Source organism: Halyomorpha halys, unplaced genomic scaffold (assembly GCF_000696795.3).
Source record: "Halyomorpha halys isolate HHAL.00 unplaced genomic scaffold, Hhal_1.1 Scaffold90.1, whole genome shotgun sequence".
NCBI classification, from domain to species: Eukaryota; Metazoa; Arthropoda; class Insecta; order Hemiptera; family Pentatomidae; genus Halyomorpha; species Halyomorpha halys.
In genome coordinates, this window is record NW_027109220.1 from 908,458 (window position 1) to 923,332 (window position 14,875).

General features: G+C 30.6%; 1 protein-coding gene across 1 annotated transcript in view; it reads left to right on the forward strand.

Annotated features, from left to right (window-relative positions):
- The window catches only part of LOC106677171 (ethanolaminephosphotransferase 1), a 24,979-nt gene extending 12,453 nt beyond the window's left edge, over window positions 1-12,526 (forward strand). The window contains exons 5-7 of the mRNA XM_067047418.1: window positions 923-1,103; window positions 3,389-3,565; window positions 6,943-12,526. Coding sequence (XP_066903519.1) covers window positions 923-1,103; window positions 3,389-3,565; window positions 6,943-7,005 — 421 coding nt within the window. The 3' untranslated portion in view covers window positions 7,006-12,526. The remainder of the gene's footprint in view (window positions 1-922; window positions 1,104-3,388; window positions 3,566-6,942) is intronic.
- The last annotated feature ends 2,349 nt before the right edge of the window (window positions 12,527-14,875 follow it).

Consider the following 14,875-nt stretch of genomic DNA (forward strand, 5'->3'; position numbering starts at 1 on the left):
TGATGAAGACCTGAAACTCAGGTCGAAACATCGGCATAAAATAAATAAATATGGTTTTGTTTATTTATGTTGTTCTTTGCTGACCGCACCCCCCCCCCCCCGACAAACTTCTCCAATCATTAAGAAATCATATGTGAAAATAATTGCAAAGGTTTAGAATTTCCTTGTTGTTTTATTAGTTGCATGATGCATCTATGTTCAGATTAAATATGACTCAATTAGTCTTGTCTTTGAAGTACTTAATAGATATTTGTTGATGACTTCACCTAAACTGGGACCTGACCTATAATATCAATATCCTACTTGGAACTTCATGAAACTATGGCGTTTTCAGCCTGGCGAAAATATGTTTTGCTACAGTTAACCAATACACATGTTTATGTTTCCAAAAGAGATGTATTTTAGAATTAGGCCCTAATGTTGACCTTTCCTGTATCATAACACTCATGTTATTGGTAGATTGCTCTGTTGGTTTATATATAATTACAAAAGCCAGTAGGATATTATATATCACCAGTGGTATCATTAATATAAAGTCTTTTAAATAATAAACAAATTATTGAATAATGTCAATGTTAATGTTACTTGCACAACATTAATTTTCTTTGCTTCTTATTATTTAATAACTAAGATTTGTCAGAAACACTTTAATAATAAGTTAATTTTAAAACCTTAATTATTATTCATTATAAGACATTTCATTGATTTTAAATATTTTTCTTAATACTGCATAACATTTTTCAATGAATTTCCTTTATCAATAGGAACTGTGATGCTATTTCTAAACTTTCAAAAGCTAAACTTCTCCAAATTCGAGTTAATAGATTTTTTCTAAACAGCAATTATTTCATTTAGTTAAATATTTGTTTAAATTGCTTTGTATATTGTTATTTCTTATTTAACACAATATTTTTATTTCCAGATCATATAGGGATGGAACTGGCAAAAATCTTCCATTTGCTGAGGCGATACGGCCGTTGATTCCAGTTGGTGCTTTGTTGATAATTTGTATTGCCTGGGTTATATTTTCTCCCAGTGATGTCATTTCTATGCACCCTAGAGCATTTTTCCTCATGACTGGAACAGTTTTTTCCAATATTACTGTTAGTTTATTTTATTTTTTTTTTTGTTATGTTTTTTAGGAGAATTTGTTTATATTTAATTTAAGTTATTCTATTAATTATTTTAAACATATTTTTTAAATATTATATGAGTGTAATATCCCCATACAGCACAACTTCATTTATTTTAATCAGGCAAGTGATCAAGTCCAGTCAAGTTTATGAAGCTATGGAGCAAATTTAAAAAACAAAGGAGCAAGATTGATAAACGATCTGATAAATGATAAATAAATATGACCCATCTGACTAATGCAATAGAGGCTGATATGTCTATTAAGAACTCATAAACTGGCAAAGACCACATAAAAGGAAAAGGTTTCATAAAATTATGAGGCAAAAGTGAGAATAAACATGAATTTGGAGTAACATTTATGGTCTTGAATAGAATAAAATCCACGTTCCTAGGTTTCCAACCAATTAACCATAGGCTAGGAAAAGTATGCATTAGGGGTAATTATCAGATATTGTAGTCTGATTTGTGTGCTCACACCCAGAGAAGAGAGGGGTGAAGAAGAGAACTGAATGATATCTATAGCACCTGTCTCTGTTATGATATGATAATTGTCTTGGGAAACTTTAATATGCAGGTTGGAAAGGAAAAGGGAGCTAAGATCTACCATTGGAGCACTTAACTTGTGTCATAAATCTAATGAATGCAGACCCAAAATGGTAAGTTTTGCAAGTGTAAAATCCATGGCACCGTCATGAGTGGTACTATATTCCCTCACAAAAGTGTGGATAAACAAACATAGCATTCTCCGAAAGGTATCTTAGCAAGTCTAATTGATCATGTGCTAGTGTCCACCAAAAACCTCAGCTGTGTAAATAATGTAAGATCCTATAGTCTGACATTGATTCAGATCATTACCTAGTTGTGATGAAACTTCACAAGAGAATAAAACATAGAGAAAAGAAATGTCTGCTTTTGAGTGAACAGGTAATGCCTAAACACAGAAGAAGAAGTGAATAGGTTTTCTGACATTGTCATCAGAACCCCAGTCAATGAAGGTGCCATTACAAGTGAAAGAAGGTAGTGGCGTGTCAAGGTAGGGTTGACCCATATCACAAAGAAAGTATGTGAAGCAAAGATAAGGTATCTTTGTAATTACTGGTTTGTTGATAAATGTGAACAGGAAATTCATAAACAAAAAAATATTGTTTTTTCTTCTATGCCACAGTAAGTAGACTGTTACGCTATTTTCCCTCTCACAGCACTATACAAGTTTACTTTTACTCTGAGTTGGTCCACATCCTGCTGAATATCTTCCAGACCAATACACATTAAAAGATGGCCTCCCATGTTGCATAGAGGGTATTTCAGTGAATCGGTGTTGCCTATTCGATGGAGGTGTAAGTGCCTTACATTTTGGAAAAGGTCAGAAGCTTTTTATACCTTGGCTCCATTATTAACGACTTGCTGAATATGGAAGAAGAGGAGAAGGAAAATTTTCACAGGAAATAGAATCATATTCTTGCACCAAGCCATTTGATTGTATTTATTTTTAAAAAAATAAAAATAAATAGTTTTCTTTACATCTCAGATGGATCAGATTCTTTATCAGCATTAATGGTGCTATTGGCAGAGATTTCTTTCCCATTAAGCACTTCTCCATTTTATTAGTTTTCTCCTCTAGGCAAGTCGAACTCATCAGATTAATTTGTTAGCACAATGCATGAACAGTCCAAATCTCCCATAATTAGAGCTGCCGGTTTTCTATGTTTTGTGGTACTGCTCTTCAATTTCTTTCTTGCAGCATCTTCTGAGCATCTATGGCCTAACAATTCACTTAATGCAGGCGATCATTTCTAACTATTCTATGCCCAAAAATATCTTTCTCAAGGAGCAATGAGGAGACTTAGTTATCATTCAGTTATATAAGATTATTTATATTCCTTCTCAAATTTTTTTGTTAATCTTTATAGAGAACACTTTAAAACTTTCTTCAATGTCCAGTACTTCTACAAAAATTTGGGAAAGGCCTGATTAGGATCTTATAAATTCATATGTTGGTTGTCCTTGAGATAGACTTGTTTCTTAGAATCAAGAGGATAGTTAAGTTAGTGTTCTCTTGCATAATTAGTATTTATTTAAAAATTGTAAAGAAAATACTAATGCTGGGGTTGGTAATTATCAGATTATGCAATAATTAATTATTTACTTATAAAACTAAAATTTAATGTGGAATTGTTTCTATCGTTGAATGTAATACTAAACTTCAACATTTTTCACTATTATGTAACATTTAATTAACCTTGAAACATTTCAGTGTCGCTTAGTTGTCAGCCAGATGTCTGGGACCAGGTGTTTTGCTTGGAATTCCTTGCTGACATTTGAGGTCTTGGCGTTTACTTTATCTTTGGCAGTGCCTAAGACTGAACTTGCTAGTCTCTACTTTCTTTGGCTAGTTTCAACATTATCTCACATACATTATGGAACATGTGTGGTAAGTATTAAAGTTTTAAAGGAAATATAAATATTTCTGAGATTTTATTGTATTTTGCTTTACATAATTGGGTATAAATAAATTTTTGAACTCACTCACCTTTTGTAGTCATCTGAGTTCTCCGGTAGTTTTATCTTATTTTGGGCCAAACATTCTATGCAATATTTCATTTTCTAAGACCATGAGGCATTTTTATTCTGTTAGCATAAGCTCATACATTCAGAACTTATAAAAAATATTAAGGAAGATAACAGTGTTATTAATTCTTTCAGGTTTCTGGATTGGAAACAGAAACTTTATGATTTATTAAAATTAGAATTAAACATCGCAACAGAGAAATTGTATTTTTTTTTTTTTTGGACTCCCTTCCCGGTCATTTCTAGCTTATAGAGGGAGGGGTTTCTACAGGGTAACACCCTATTCTAACCATGGTGGGGTGTCATGTTTCATTTCGTTCTGTCTAATTCATACCGGCGTCGCGGCAGTCATGAGCCAGTTAAAGTTGGTGCTTTAAACCATTCGGCTACTAGCGATGTTAGGCCGAGGGACGTTTCATAAATGAAAAACCTACCTCTTCCCCAGAGAAAACATTTTTCGCCGGTTCGGGTGATAGAAAATAAAAAACGGAGGAGCTTAAATGAATCATAAAAACACAAAAATAATAAAGAAAAATTAGAGAATAAAAAAACTTCCAACTGATATACAAATTTAATTAAATTAAAATATATAAAATGAAAATAAAAAAAATGAATGTTAATGTTGTTATAAAAAATAAAAAGAGTTAATTGTGAAGTAAAAAGAGAAAATATTTCGATATATATCTATAAACAAAAAAAATAAATTAATTTTCATTACACAAGAAATAATGAGTAAATTAGAAACAAATAAAAAATATATGAAGTTCGGTGAAAGAATGAGAGAAAAAAATTCACTCACAGTAGGGGGTCGATATGTGTATATCGATGATATTTTTCACCTCCGCAGCATCCGCCGTCATCCAGATGTCGATGATTGGGTGGGTGAGGGTCCTGAATTGTACCCCAAAATTCTCGTTGCCTCAAAAGCGGTGAGCCGGTGGGTACCTCTATCTCTGACTCAGCCTCTGGGCTCTAGGTACCGGACTGTAGACTCCCTTATCAGTCCCCATATGCAGCCTGCAATGTTGTTGAATGTGCCGAGCCACAGCAATGTATTTATGTTATACAAGCATCATAACAAACTTCCTTATTTGCGTAATGAATTTTAATTTAATTTTAATTACAAAAGTAAAGACTAAATGGTTATTTAAAAAAGGAAATTAACTTATGATTAACAAAAAATAAAAAATAAAAATGTGTGGGTTTCGGCGCTTCGCGCCAAAACGCGCCTGACGTGACAACTTTACGCTAAATATTGGAATAATAATATTAATAAAATAGACACACAATATTTGAATCAAGATATTTATTTTCCTTTACAAATGATATTTATATTTAACAATTAATTTCCATTATTCTGTTCATAATCGGACGATGGTACGAGAAATATGAGATGAGTGGCATCAATTCGGCTGTAATATGCCTGGAAAATGTCAAGTCAATCATGTCCCTCCTAATGTTGTTGCACTATTTGTATTTGACAAACAATCCAAATTGAATTTTCTCTTCATAAATTTCGTAAATGCATTATTTGATTGTACATTGATGTTGAAGTCACCACAAATCAAAATAGGAATTTTTGCGTCGATTTCATACACTTCCAAATCTTCGTCTGATGAAACGTACGGAAGTAGCGCTTGATGAAGCATCAATCCAATATTGCCAATGGTTGAATTTGGATGAACGTAAACTGATTTACTATTTTTAGAATATACATCGTCATACAAAACTAAACACACACTTTTGCCTACATGACTTCCAGTATCTATAACCTCAATTACTCCCACTACTATACTACTAAGCCACGCCCATTCTATTTCCGTTACGCTACACTTTTCCCTACATGACTCCCTGCAATCTAATTTATAAGACTTTGTCACGTCAAAATACTTGGAAGTATAATGAAATTAAATTAAAGAAAAGAAAAATACACTTTTGGGCTTTAACAAGCAGCCCGAAATCATATTAACCTTTCATCATGTTTGGTATTAATAACTGTATATTTAATTTAATTTGTATTTATTTTATGCATTATTGTGTTTAATTTAATAATTTCTGTGATCTGAGCCCCACAAAACTTAGTTATTGACATTGTCAAGGTTCATTTACATTAAAGTCTAATGTTTAGTCTCCTTTGGTGAGAATAACCTGTTCTATTGATGTATTTCAGAGCTAGATTAAGTAAAACTGTGGAAAAGTAATCTAAATTTTTCAAACTTTAGTGGTTAAAGTTCTTAGTTCTTAATCTGGAGGTAACCAACCTATTCCAACCATGTTGGGAGAGTCAAGTTTTCATTCTGTGGTACCACCATGAAATAAAAATCATCCCCCTCCAAAGCTCAATTTGAACTGGAGCTGCTGCAGTCTGACTGATGGCAGTCTTGCTATGACTGATGGCTTTACTTTCTTGGCTGCGAATGGGCCCTCTGCAGAACCACCTAGGTGTCTGTTGGATAGAAGGTTCCATGTGCTGGTCCTCTTGAAGAATTGCTGGTCTTATTGAAGAACTCTTCTCTCATGACTCCTATCATGCACCTGACACTCTTAGCTGATTATCCGTTTATAACTTATCCATTTTTATTTATTTATTTTTTTTTATTAAATACTTACTATATTGATTATTTGATAATTTTATTAAAGTTGTACTAGTCACGCCAGTCCACACATTATCTGACACTAGGAGTCAGGTGGGGATATATCCCTTTTAAGTAGCATGACTTACTACTACTACCCCTTTGTGGTGGCTGTCTCAGAAAGGTGGTTCTAGGGATGTTTAATTGACCTTAGACAGCTAATGATAATATCCTGTTTCCTCTTGGTTGATTGCTTTTGACAGTCTCCAAATCAGGAAGAGATTCAAAACCATTTTTTATTTTTCCCTATGGCTGGGATTAAGGAAAGTCAAAGATCAGTGGTAGAATATAAGGGTTTGACAAAATTATAACAAGGATTGCTGTCTATGTCTGCAGGGTTTTTTAACTTCTCTACTTATTGATTGAAAAGTTTAAAATTATCTTACTCTATCCCCATTGTTCTTGCACTTCTTGCTTTCATTTATTTGCATCTTTTTTTTTCATTGTTTGATAAGAAGGAACATTTTCATTTATGATAATAATAAAAAAAAACTTCTGATATTCTCTTATAGCTTTACTAGATATAATTCAATTAAAAATTGTATTTATTAATATATAAAAGGTTATATAAAAAAAAATTAAAATTTTGGTGTTGTATCATTTCCAGGTCAGGCAAATGTGTCGTCATTCCAGGATAAAATGCTTCAAGATTACCAAACGAGATGAATAACAGAACTTTGTTAACTATTTATTTGTACATATGTTTACTAAGACCTTTTTTTGTGTGGAGTAAGGCATGACAATGAGCTGTTTTTATACCCTAGGTGTTGTGTTAAAGCAACCTTACAAGACATATTTTGAGATATCATATGCCAAAGATTAACTTCTTTCTGTATTTTTTTTTTTTTTTTAAATTGTTTCCTAAACTTTTCTTCACACCTGTTATAGAAAAATAAGCAGAGATAGTATTTTGGCACACATCTGAATAATTCCCAGTTCCACTTACTGACATTTTTGAAAGTCCTGAAATTCTAGTTCTACACTATTACAAGGAATCACATAGGGTTAAGAGCACGTTTTTGTTAAATTTTCCAAATGATATTATGAATATGCTGTAAAATATTTTGTTAAAATACCAATCTTTATATGTTTGATTAATCATTTTATGACTTGCTTCTTGCCCAACTTCATTGTGCATGATGTATCAGACTGAAACATCCACTTTTTATACAATAAACACTTTTCCATTGCATGAAAAATTATAATGAGTTAATAAAATTAATTTCAATTGCAATAAACTGGTGATAATTCTCATAACATGGTTCAGTTCTCGGTTATACAGGCCTTTAAAAGGTACAAATTGTATCAAGCTGATGACTTAGAAGTTGAGCCATTTTAAATTTAAACATTTTACTTTTAAACTTCTAAAATTTTAAAGAGTTACAAAGTTGAAAAATACTATAAAGGGTATTACCAACAGGCATTATGGAGAGTTAGTTTGTTATATTGCAATAAATCTGATTCTTTTAATATTTTATTAGTAGTTAGTTATAAAATCATATTTTGAGGACTCTTCATGTGGTGTTCTTTTATATAACTCCTTGTCATTAAGATATAGATTACTTGATGACTAACTATAAGGCCTGTACCAATTGAGCTGCACTTCGGTAGCTTTAAAAAAAGTAATGTTGAATGTAAAGTTGAATGTTTTTTGCTACTTGCCACTATAATTTTAATGTGAATTAAGGTAATATTACCTTGGAACATGTTATTTAACAGGCTTTATAATCCAATAAAACTTTATATTGATTACAAAATTACTAACTTTTTAACAAATTTTTATTTTTCAAGAAAAAAATTGGTTATTTTTGACACAAATGTGCCATATTCATCAATAATTAAACAAAAAAATAACCCAAATATTGTTTGTAGAGATTATTTACTCACACGCACATATATTCATACATAATACAGTCTAACCGGGATAAGTGGAGTCTATTGTTAGCAAGATTTCAATTCCACTTAAATAGAATTTTTTCAGGTCATTACGTTTGCATGGACCACTAAACAAATTCTGAACAAGATATAATTTAGAAACTTAAATATTAAAAAAAATACATAAAATTATGAAATATAGACGCTTTTATATGACAAGAAAACAATACACATCATATTTATGAAAATAATCATTTATTCTTTTCTATACTTTACGCTGGCTTACTTGACTTTACTTCATTACATTTGTTTCTATTATCATATTGTTTAATTAAGATTTGGTTTTAATTGCCTTAGTCATTTAAAAAATGTTTGCAATTTTTCAACACATTTTATTATATAAAACCACTTAGTGGATAGGATGTTTCATAGTTTTCCCAATCTTCTATTGCTCTAATAATATAAAGGTTAACTTCTCGTTGTTAAAAAAATTTGAAATTTTTAATTATATTTAGTCCAAAGCAATCATAAGGGCAACACAATTTTCCAATGGAAAAGAGGGTAAATTTTTTAGTACTATTCATATTGGCACACAAAAGAACTACATCACACTCTTTGCTGTATTTCCCCCCATGACATTGTCTCCTTTAAAAGTAGATATTTACTAAATAAATTTGTCCCATATACATTAAATATATTTTCTAGAAAGTATTGCTTTAGTGATCCTTGGTTGTTCTATTACCACTGAGTGCACGAACAGGCTAATTCATTACAGGCGTCCCCACTTTTAAGTTGTTTCGAAGTTACATCATTAACAAATCTCTACAAGAAACCATTTTATATCAAATTAAATTCAAAGTTTTGTGGTCTTGAAAAAAAACTGAATTTTTATTACTAATGAAGCCAATAAATTCAATTTTAATGGAAATTTAAGCGATGGAATTAATTTAAATTGTATATGGGAAAAAAGAGTATCCTATAGGTAACCAATCTATTCTAACCAGAGTGGGAGGGTTAAGTTTCCATTCTGTGGGCGGCTACAAAATAAAAGTTAACCCATTCAGGCTGGCATTGAACTGGCACCACTGCAGACATGAGGTTGCTATTGTAATGCCTCAACTCACTCGGCTACAATGGTCTCGCCTGTATGCTTTTTTAATCCTTCCAACTAGCCTTTACTAGACATTTTGTCTGTGAAACACTGGGCCTTTTATCAATGCCTCACCATTAGTATGTCTGGGCACTGTTGCAGCTTTCTTATTAGATATTTATCATGTGATCTCTTACCAATTGGTAAAGGGAAGAGGAAGAGTAAGAGTAGACAAAGAGTAGCAATATGTTAAGTGTTTACATTTTAAGTATTAGTCAAAAGAAAGCAAACCTCATCTACATCTTCAAATTTTCTTGTTAATGTGTATTCCACTTATATTGTTAAAACTTTCACACTTACAGAACCAATATCCAAGAACAGATTCTGTATAGTGCTGAAAATATTACTGTTAAAAAAATTTTGTCTGAGGCAAAAATGATGGGACTGCAAGTTTTTCTCCACTTACAAAGAGAGATATTCCACTTATCCGGGTTTGACTGTACATAGACTTATACATATGTTCACACACTTATATATATATACATATATATAATTGACAATTTAAATATATGTACATGTAAATATACATTTAAATTGTCAGGTATTTTAACTATTACAAATTCAAAATTCTTAATAAAATTGACTAATCAGGTAAACATAAGGTGACTTAGATTTAATAATATAATGATATAACATGACAAGAGCCCCTTGAAATTATTAGGAAGTTTTATATGGTAAGATATGGTGATAAATATAAACTGAATTTTTCATTTTATCCATTCTTCAGTTTTTCGTTAAACCATTTTTCTTAAACTCAGTTTTTACATGTTTTTATATTTTTATTTATTATGTTTATTTGAACTATTTCTTAGAGATAAAATCAGGTTATATTTAAAAAGTAGTAACTAGATTTAAAAAAAATTTTCACCACATTGTTTTGTTTGAAGTTCTAGGAATTTGAAAAACACAAAATGATTAATTGATTGTTTTGGCTATTTATCACCTAATCCTCAATTAGAAGTGAAGTCTGGTTTAAAAATAAAAAAATTTCTATGGCTATTCTCTAAACTATACCCTTCTTCCATTATTATTATTTGTTTAGTTCCAGTATTTTCGTTGAAAACAAACCCATCCAATGATGGATAGAGGGAGAGAATTTGTGTTAGAAACTAGATACAATCAACACATGGTTAGAAGAGAAATAAAACTTTTAAAATGATTCTTCAGTGGATATAATAGATGTAACATTATATTTCTTTTTCTTAAGTACAATATTTTTGTTTTTAATATTATTACTATAATAGTGATTAATGATTGATAAAAAATAATAGTATACACAATCTTGCTGAGGGTCATAAATTATTGAATTAAAAAAATATACAGACTCTTTAAACACTAAATGACATCTGCTTCTTGCTTGAACATACTGGGGTGCTGCCCTAACACAACACGGTCAACCTCTTCAGTCTCTCTTTGTGGTCTTTATATTTCATGTTAAAGTGATCACCTGAATGCAATGTTTCTTCTGGTACTTATTGAGGTAACAAATAAATATACAGTAATAATAAAAATACCAAAACAAGTGAATCATTGAAACTTAGAGTATAACAGTATTGATTGCCTGTACCAATTTCAGTTCCTATTTATTGTATTACCTATGAGTTGACGTTTTTGAATTTCATTTAAAAATAAAAACAAAGAAAAAAAAAAAGAGGTAAAATAAGTTATTAAATGTAAAATTAATATTAGTATTCTATTTTCTCCCTTTATAAAGTCACTTAAGGGCTTTTATTTGAGATTTTCATCTTTCATTTTGTTTTATCTGGTAGGTTGTAAAAGGGTTACCATTTATTTCCACTCATAAAACAAAAATTATGCCACATCTTCATGATCTTCTGTAACTTTTCTCATAAATTTGAGTCAGTTCCTTCTAGTATTTTACTTTAGTTCCTGAAGTTATAATATTATTCTAAAAATGACACCATGAATGAAGCCATTGAGGTGTAAAAACATAATACTATTTAAATTTTACTTTCTTTTTTTAATTTTTAATAGGATAATAAGATTAGCCCAGGAATTCACTTTCTACTAATTGATATATTATTTTTTTATTCAAAACTTATAAACTATTATTTCTTTATAAAAATGGCTTTAAAACTGCATTGTTCACACACATTTAAATATCTTTTTTTGATTTACTTATAATGCGTAATTGAGATATTACTGACCATTGATGGAATCAAGATCATGGTTGGAAGTTGCAGTCAAAAATGAATCTTTAGTATTAAAATATACTGTACTAATCTGTGCTGACAATGCTGCCTTAGTTTTAGGCCTTCATTATGGTTTAATTCAGTCAGTTAGCAATAAAATCGATGAAAGTAGATTCTTTTGTTAATTGGTGTGAATTAAACCCTGATAAAGACTGAAATACCATCATAGATTAAAACAGTATGTTTTATTTCTGATCTTATGCTATAATTTCCTTTCTTGACTTATAAGTTAGTATAATAAGTAATGTCCTACTCTATTTATTATTTTTGACTATTGAAACTTTAGGAAAAATTAAATTGACATAATTTACTCATATAATGAATATTTACGAGATTGATATTGTTCAGTGGCATATTTAACTAATTTTTTAAACTACAATGTACTAATTTTTGAAGGTTTCTGTATATATTTTTATTGTTTTATTTATTAAATTTTGTTCTATTTATTAATTTTACTGTTAATATTAAGGCAATTGCAATATTATCTTATTTAAACATATTTTAAAAGTAGATTTAAGATGTAAATATTTATAAATTAAAATAAAATCAATGGTTGTTATATTTTGATGTGTAGTTATCCCTTTTGTAGTTTTTAGAATTTAAAAACACTTTGTGGAAACGTTTAACTATAGTAGTTATTACCTTATAGAAATTAAAGTTCTCCCCTCTCCTCCTTTCCTGGAAGAACAAAGGTTAAACTTTAGAACTATGCTCAGTGAACAATTTTATGTTTTGTATGATCAAATACTATTTGTACCTAAGAGTTATAAGATATTTTTTTTTATGTTTTTGCAAAGATTGTATGTGCTTTTATGCACGGATATGTACATATCTATTTTTTTAATACTCTATTCATAATTCATGAACCTGCATTGCATAGTCAAAGAACTTGAACATTTACTTTTAAATATATATATTAAAAATTGAAAGAAAATAAAGGTTTTCATTTTTTATTTTTGAATTAGTTATTTATCTTTACTAACCTTTTCCTTTAATTTTTTTATCAACTAAACCCCACAATTGAAAAGATTTGTTGTTACTACAGTCTTTAGTTAATTCTCTGATCAGTAGTTTTTCTTTATAACTCTTATGATTTCAATGTTTTTCACTAATTATTATTTTCCTTTTGAGAATGCACTCGCTATTTTATAGTAAAACATAAATAAATTTAACTAATTACAAAAAAATGGAAGGATAGACAATATTCATGGAATTGTAATATAAAATGCCCCAAACACGGCAAAAAAAGGCGAATAATTCATACTGATCAAATACTTTAATGATGAAGATGTGTTCCAGAAAGAAAACACGCAGATTAGTATAAACTTATTTCAATTTGTGCTGATGTTTTGGCCTAAGTTCTAGGGCGAAGCAATAAAAGATAACAAACAGTATGTAGTAGGATGAAGACAGTATAAAAAGTGACATAAGAAGAGAATGAACAATAAGAAAAATTGAACCTATTTGCATAGAATGTTTGAAAGGTCCAGTTAAGCCTCTGTCCACGTTAGGTAGAGGAAATTGTCCTAGATGGATGAATACCCTCAACTTACCCACAGGAGCACTATCATAAGATTGTTCTATTACCCAAGTTTTAGATGCCTAATGCCCCCCTAAGCCTCATAATCAGCAAATGTATCTTGAAACGTCCAGTTGGTTACAGAACAGTACTCTTATCAGCCCTGCAAAGTGGGGTGAAACGTTGGTTAACAATAAATAGTTACCTTTTACTATTTTGATACCTTTATTGACCGCCACCCGGACTATCTTCCTCCAATTGAAACTTTATAATTTTTTTTTATAAACTCTATGTTAGAAAAATTCTCATCAATTTTACCTTGAAAGCCATGGACTTCATGAACTATCTACAGGAGTTATTCGGTCACTTTCTAATACTTAGAACACTACATTCAGTTGCTATTTTCTGGGGAAAACTCAAAAAGTTTTGTGAATATTAGAAGAAAAACGACAATAGCACAACAGAGCTTATTTATTTTACTTTCACATATCTATAGACTAAATACACAGTGTGTCAGGATCGGAGGCCCGTAAGCCAGGAGATTATTCTAGATTTCATTTATAATTTAAAAAAGTTCATATATAGACCATGCATGGAATGAACATTCCTGAATCATTGACTGACGAAGTTCAGAGTTTTAATTCGCTAATGAATTATTTCCATTTTAATGTAACCGAACTGGATTTAAAACTTTTCTTCCAATTAAGATAAAATACTGAATAAGTTGTCTTAATAAATTACAGCTCCGTCGACTGCATAAGTTAGCCAATTTCCTAAATAATCAAATGCGGCTGACAGATTATACCAGTGTTACTCAACCTTTTTTTCATATAGAGACCACAAACACGCGTTAGTCATGGTATCGCGGTACGACAAAAAAAAATTAAGTAATGATTTCTTAGGTTTTCACGATAGTTACAAATTGGATTAAACAACTATGACGTATTCATCGGGAATCATAACATTTTTTTATAATTTCCAGACGTTTCAAACACGTTCCAGTGCCCGTGGTCTAAAGCAGTTGTTTAATTTAAATTAAACTATTTATTTATTTACCTATTATTTAGGTGTTAATAAAAAACCAAATTCAAAATGATTGAACTTATTACTATAATGAAAAATGTTTGGATCAGGTCTATTTATTGACCTGGTTTAGTATCAACTCCATTTATTGATGTGGTAAAATAATTTAAAAATACATAAATTTAAATATTATACTTTTTTAATGGTTAAAATTTTACATATTCAAATTTAGTAGCTAATATTTTTTCTCGGAACATGAGTAATAGTAGAAAATCGGACTCGCTCGCTAGATACGGAACTAAAAACGCCCAATGCAACACATCGTTAATCCAAACACTTGATTGGCCGTATTTCCGAAAATACTAAAATGACGTGTTGCCGTGATACAATCAGACGTGAATAAATTGCCATATATTACGGCAAATTACCATATCAATAATAGTACTGCACATTGTGGCGCGGTAGTGTTATGTAGGACCTATTTACTCAGAGCGCTCTCGATTTTTTTATGGCGCGAAATTCAAAATGATTTAAAATAAAGCAACACTAGATGGGCCAACCACAAAAGACCGGTGGGCCGCAGGTTGAGTATAATTACACAACTACCGATGGTTTCTTGAATTGTGCGCTTCATACCCCACCAGAAGTATCGACGACGCAACGCCTGTAGTGTTTCGTTCAGCCCTCTATGATTGGTCTTCCCCTAGTGATATGCTAGGTTCACCTCTTTTTTAACGTTCCGCATCAAGGATAGTTTCTG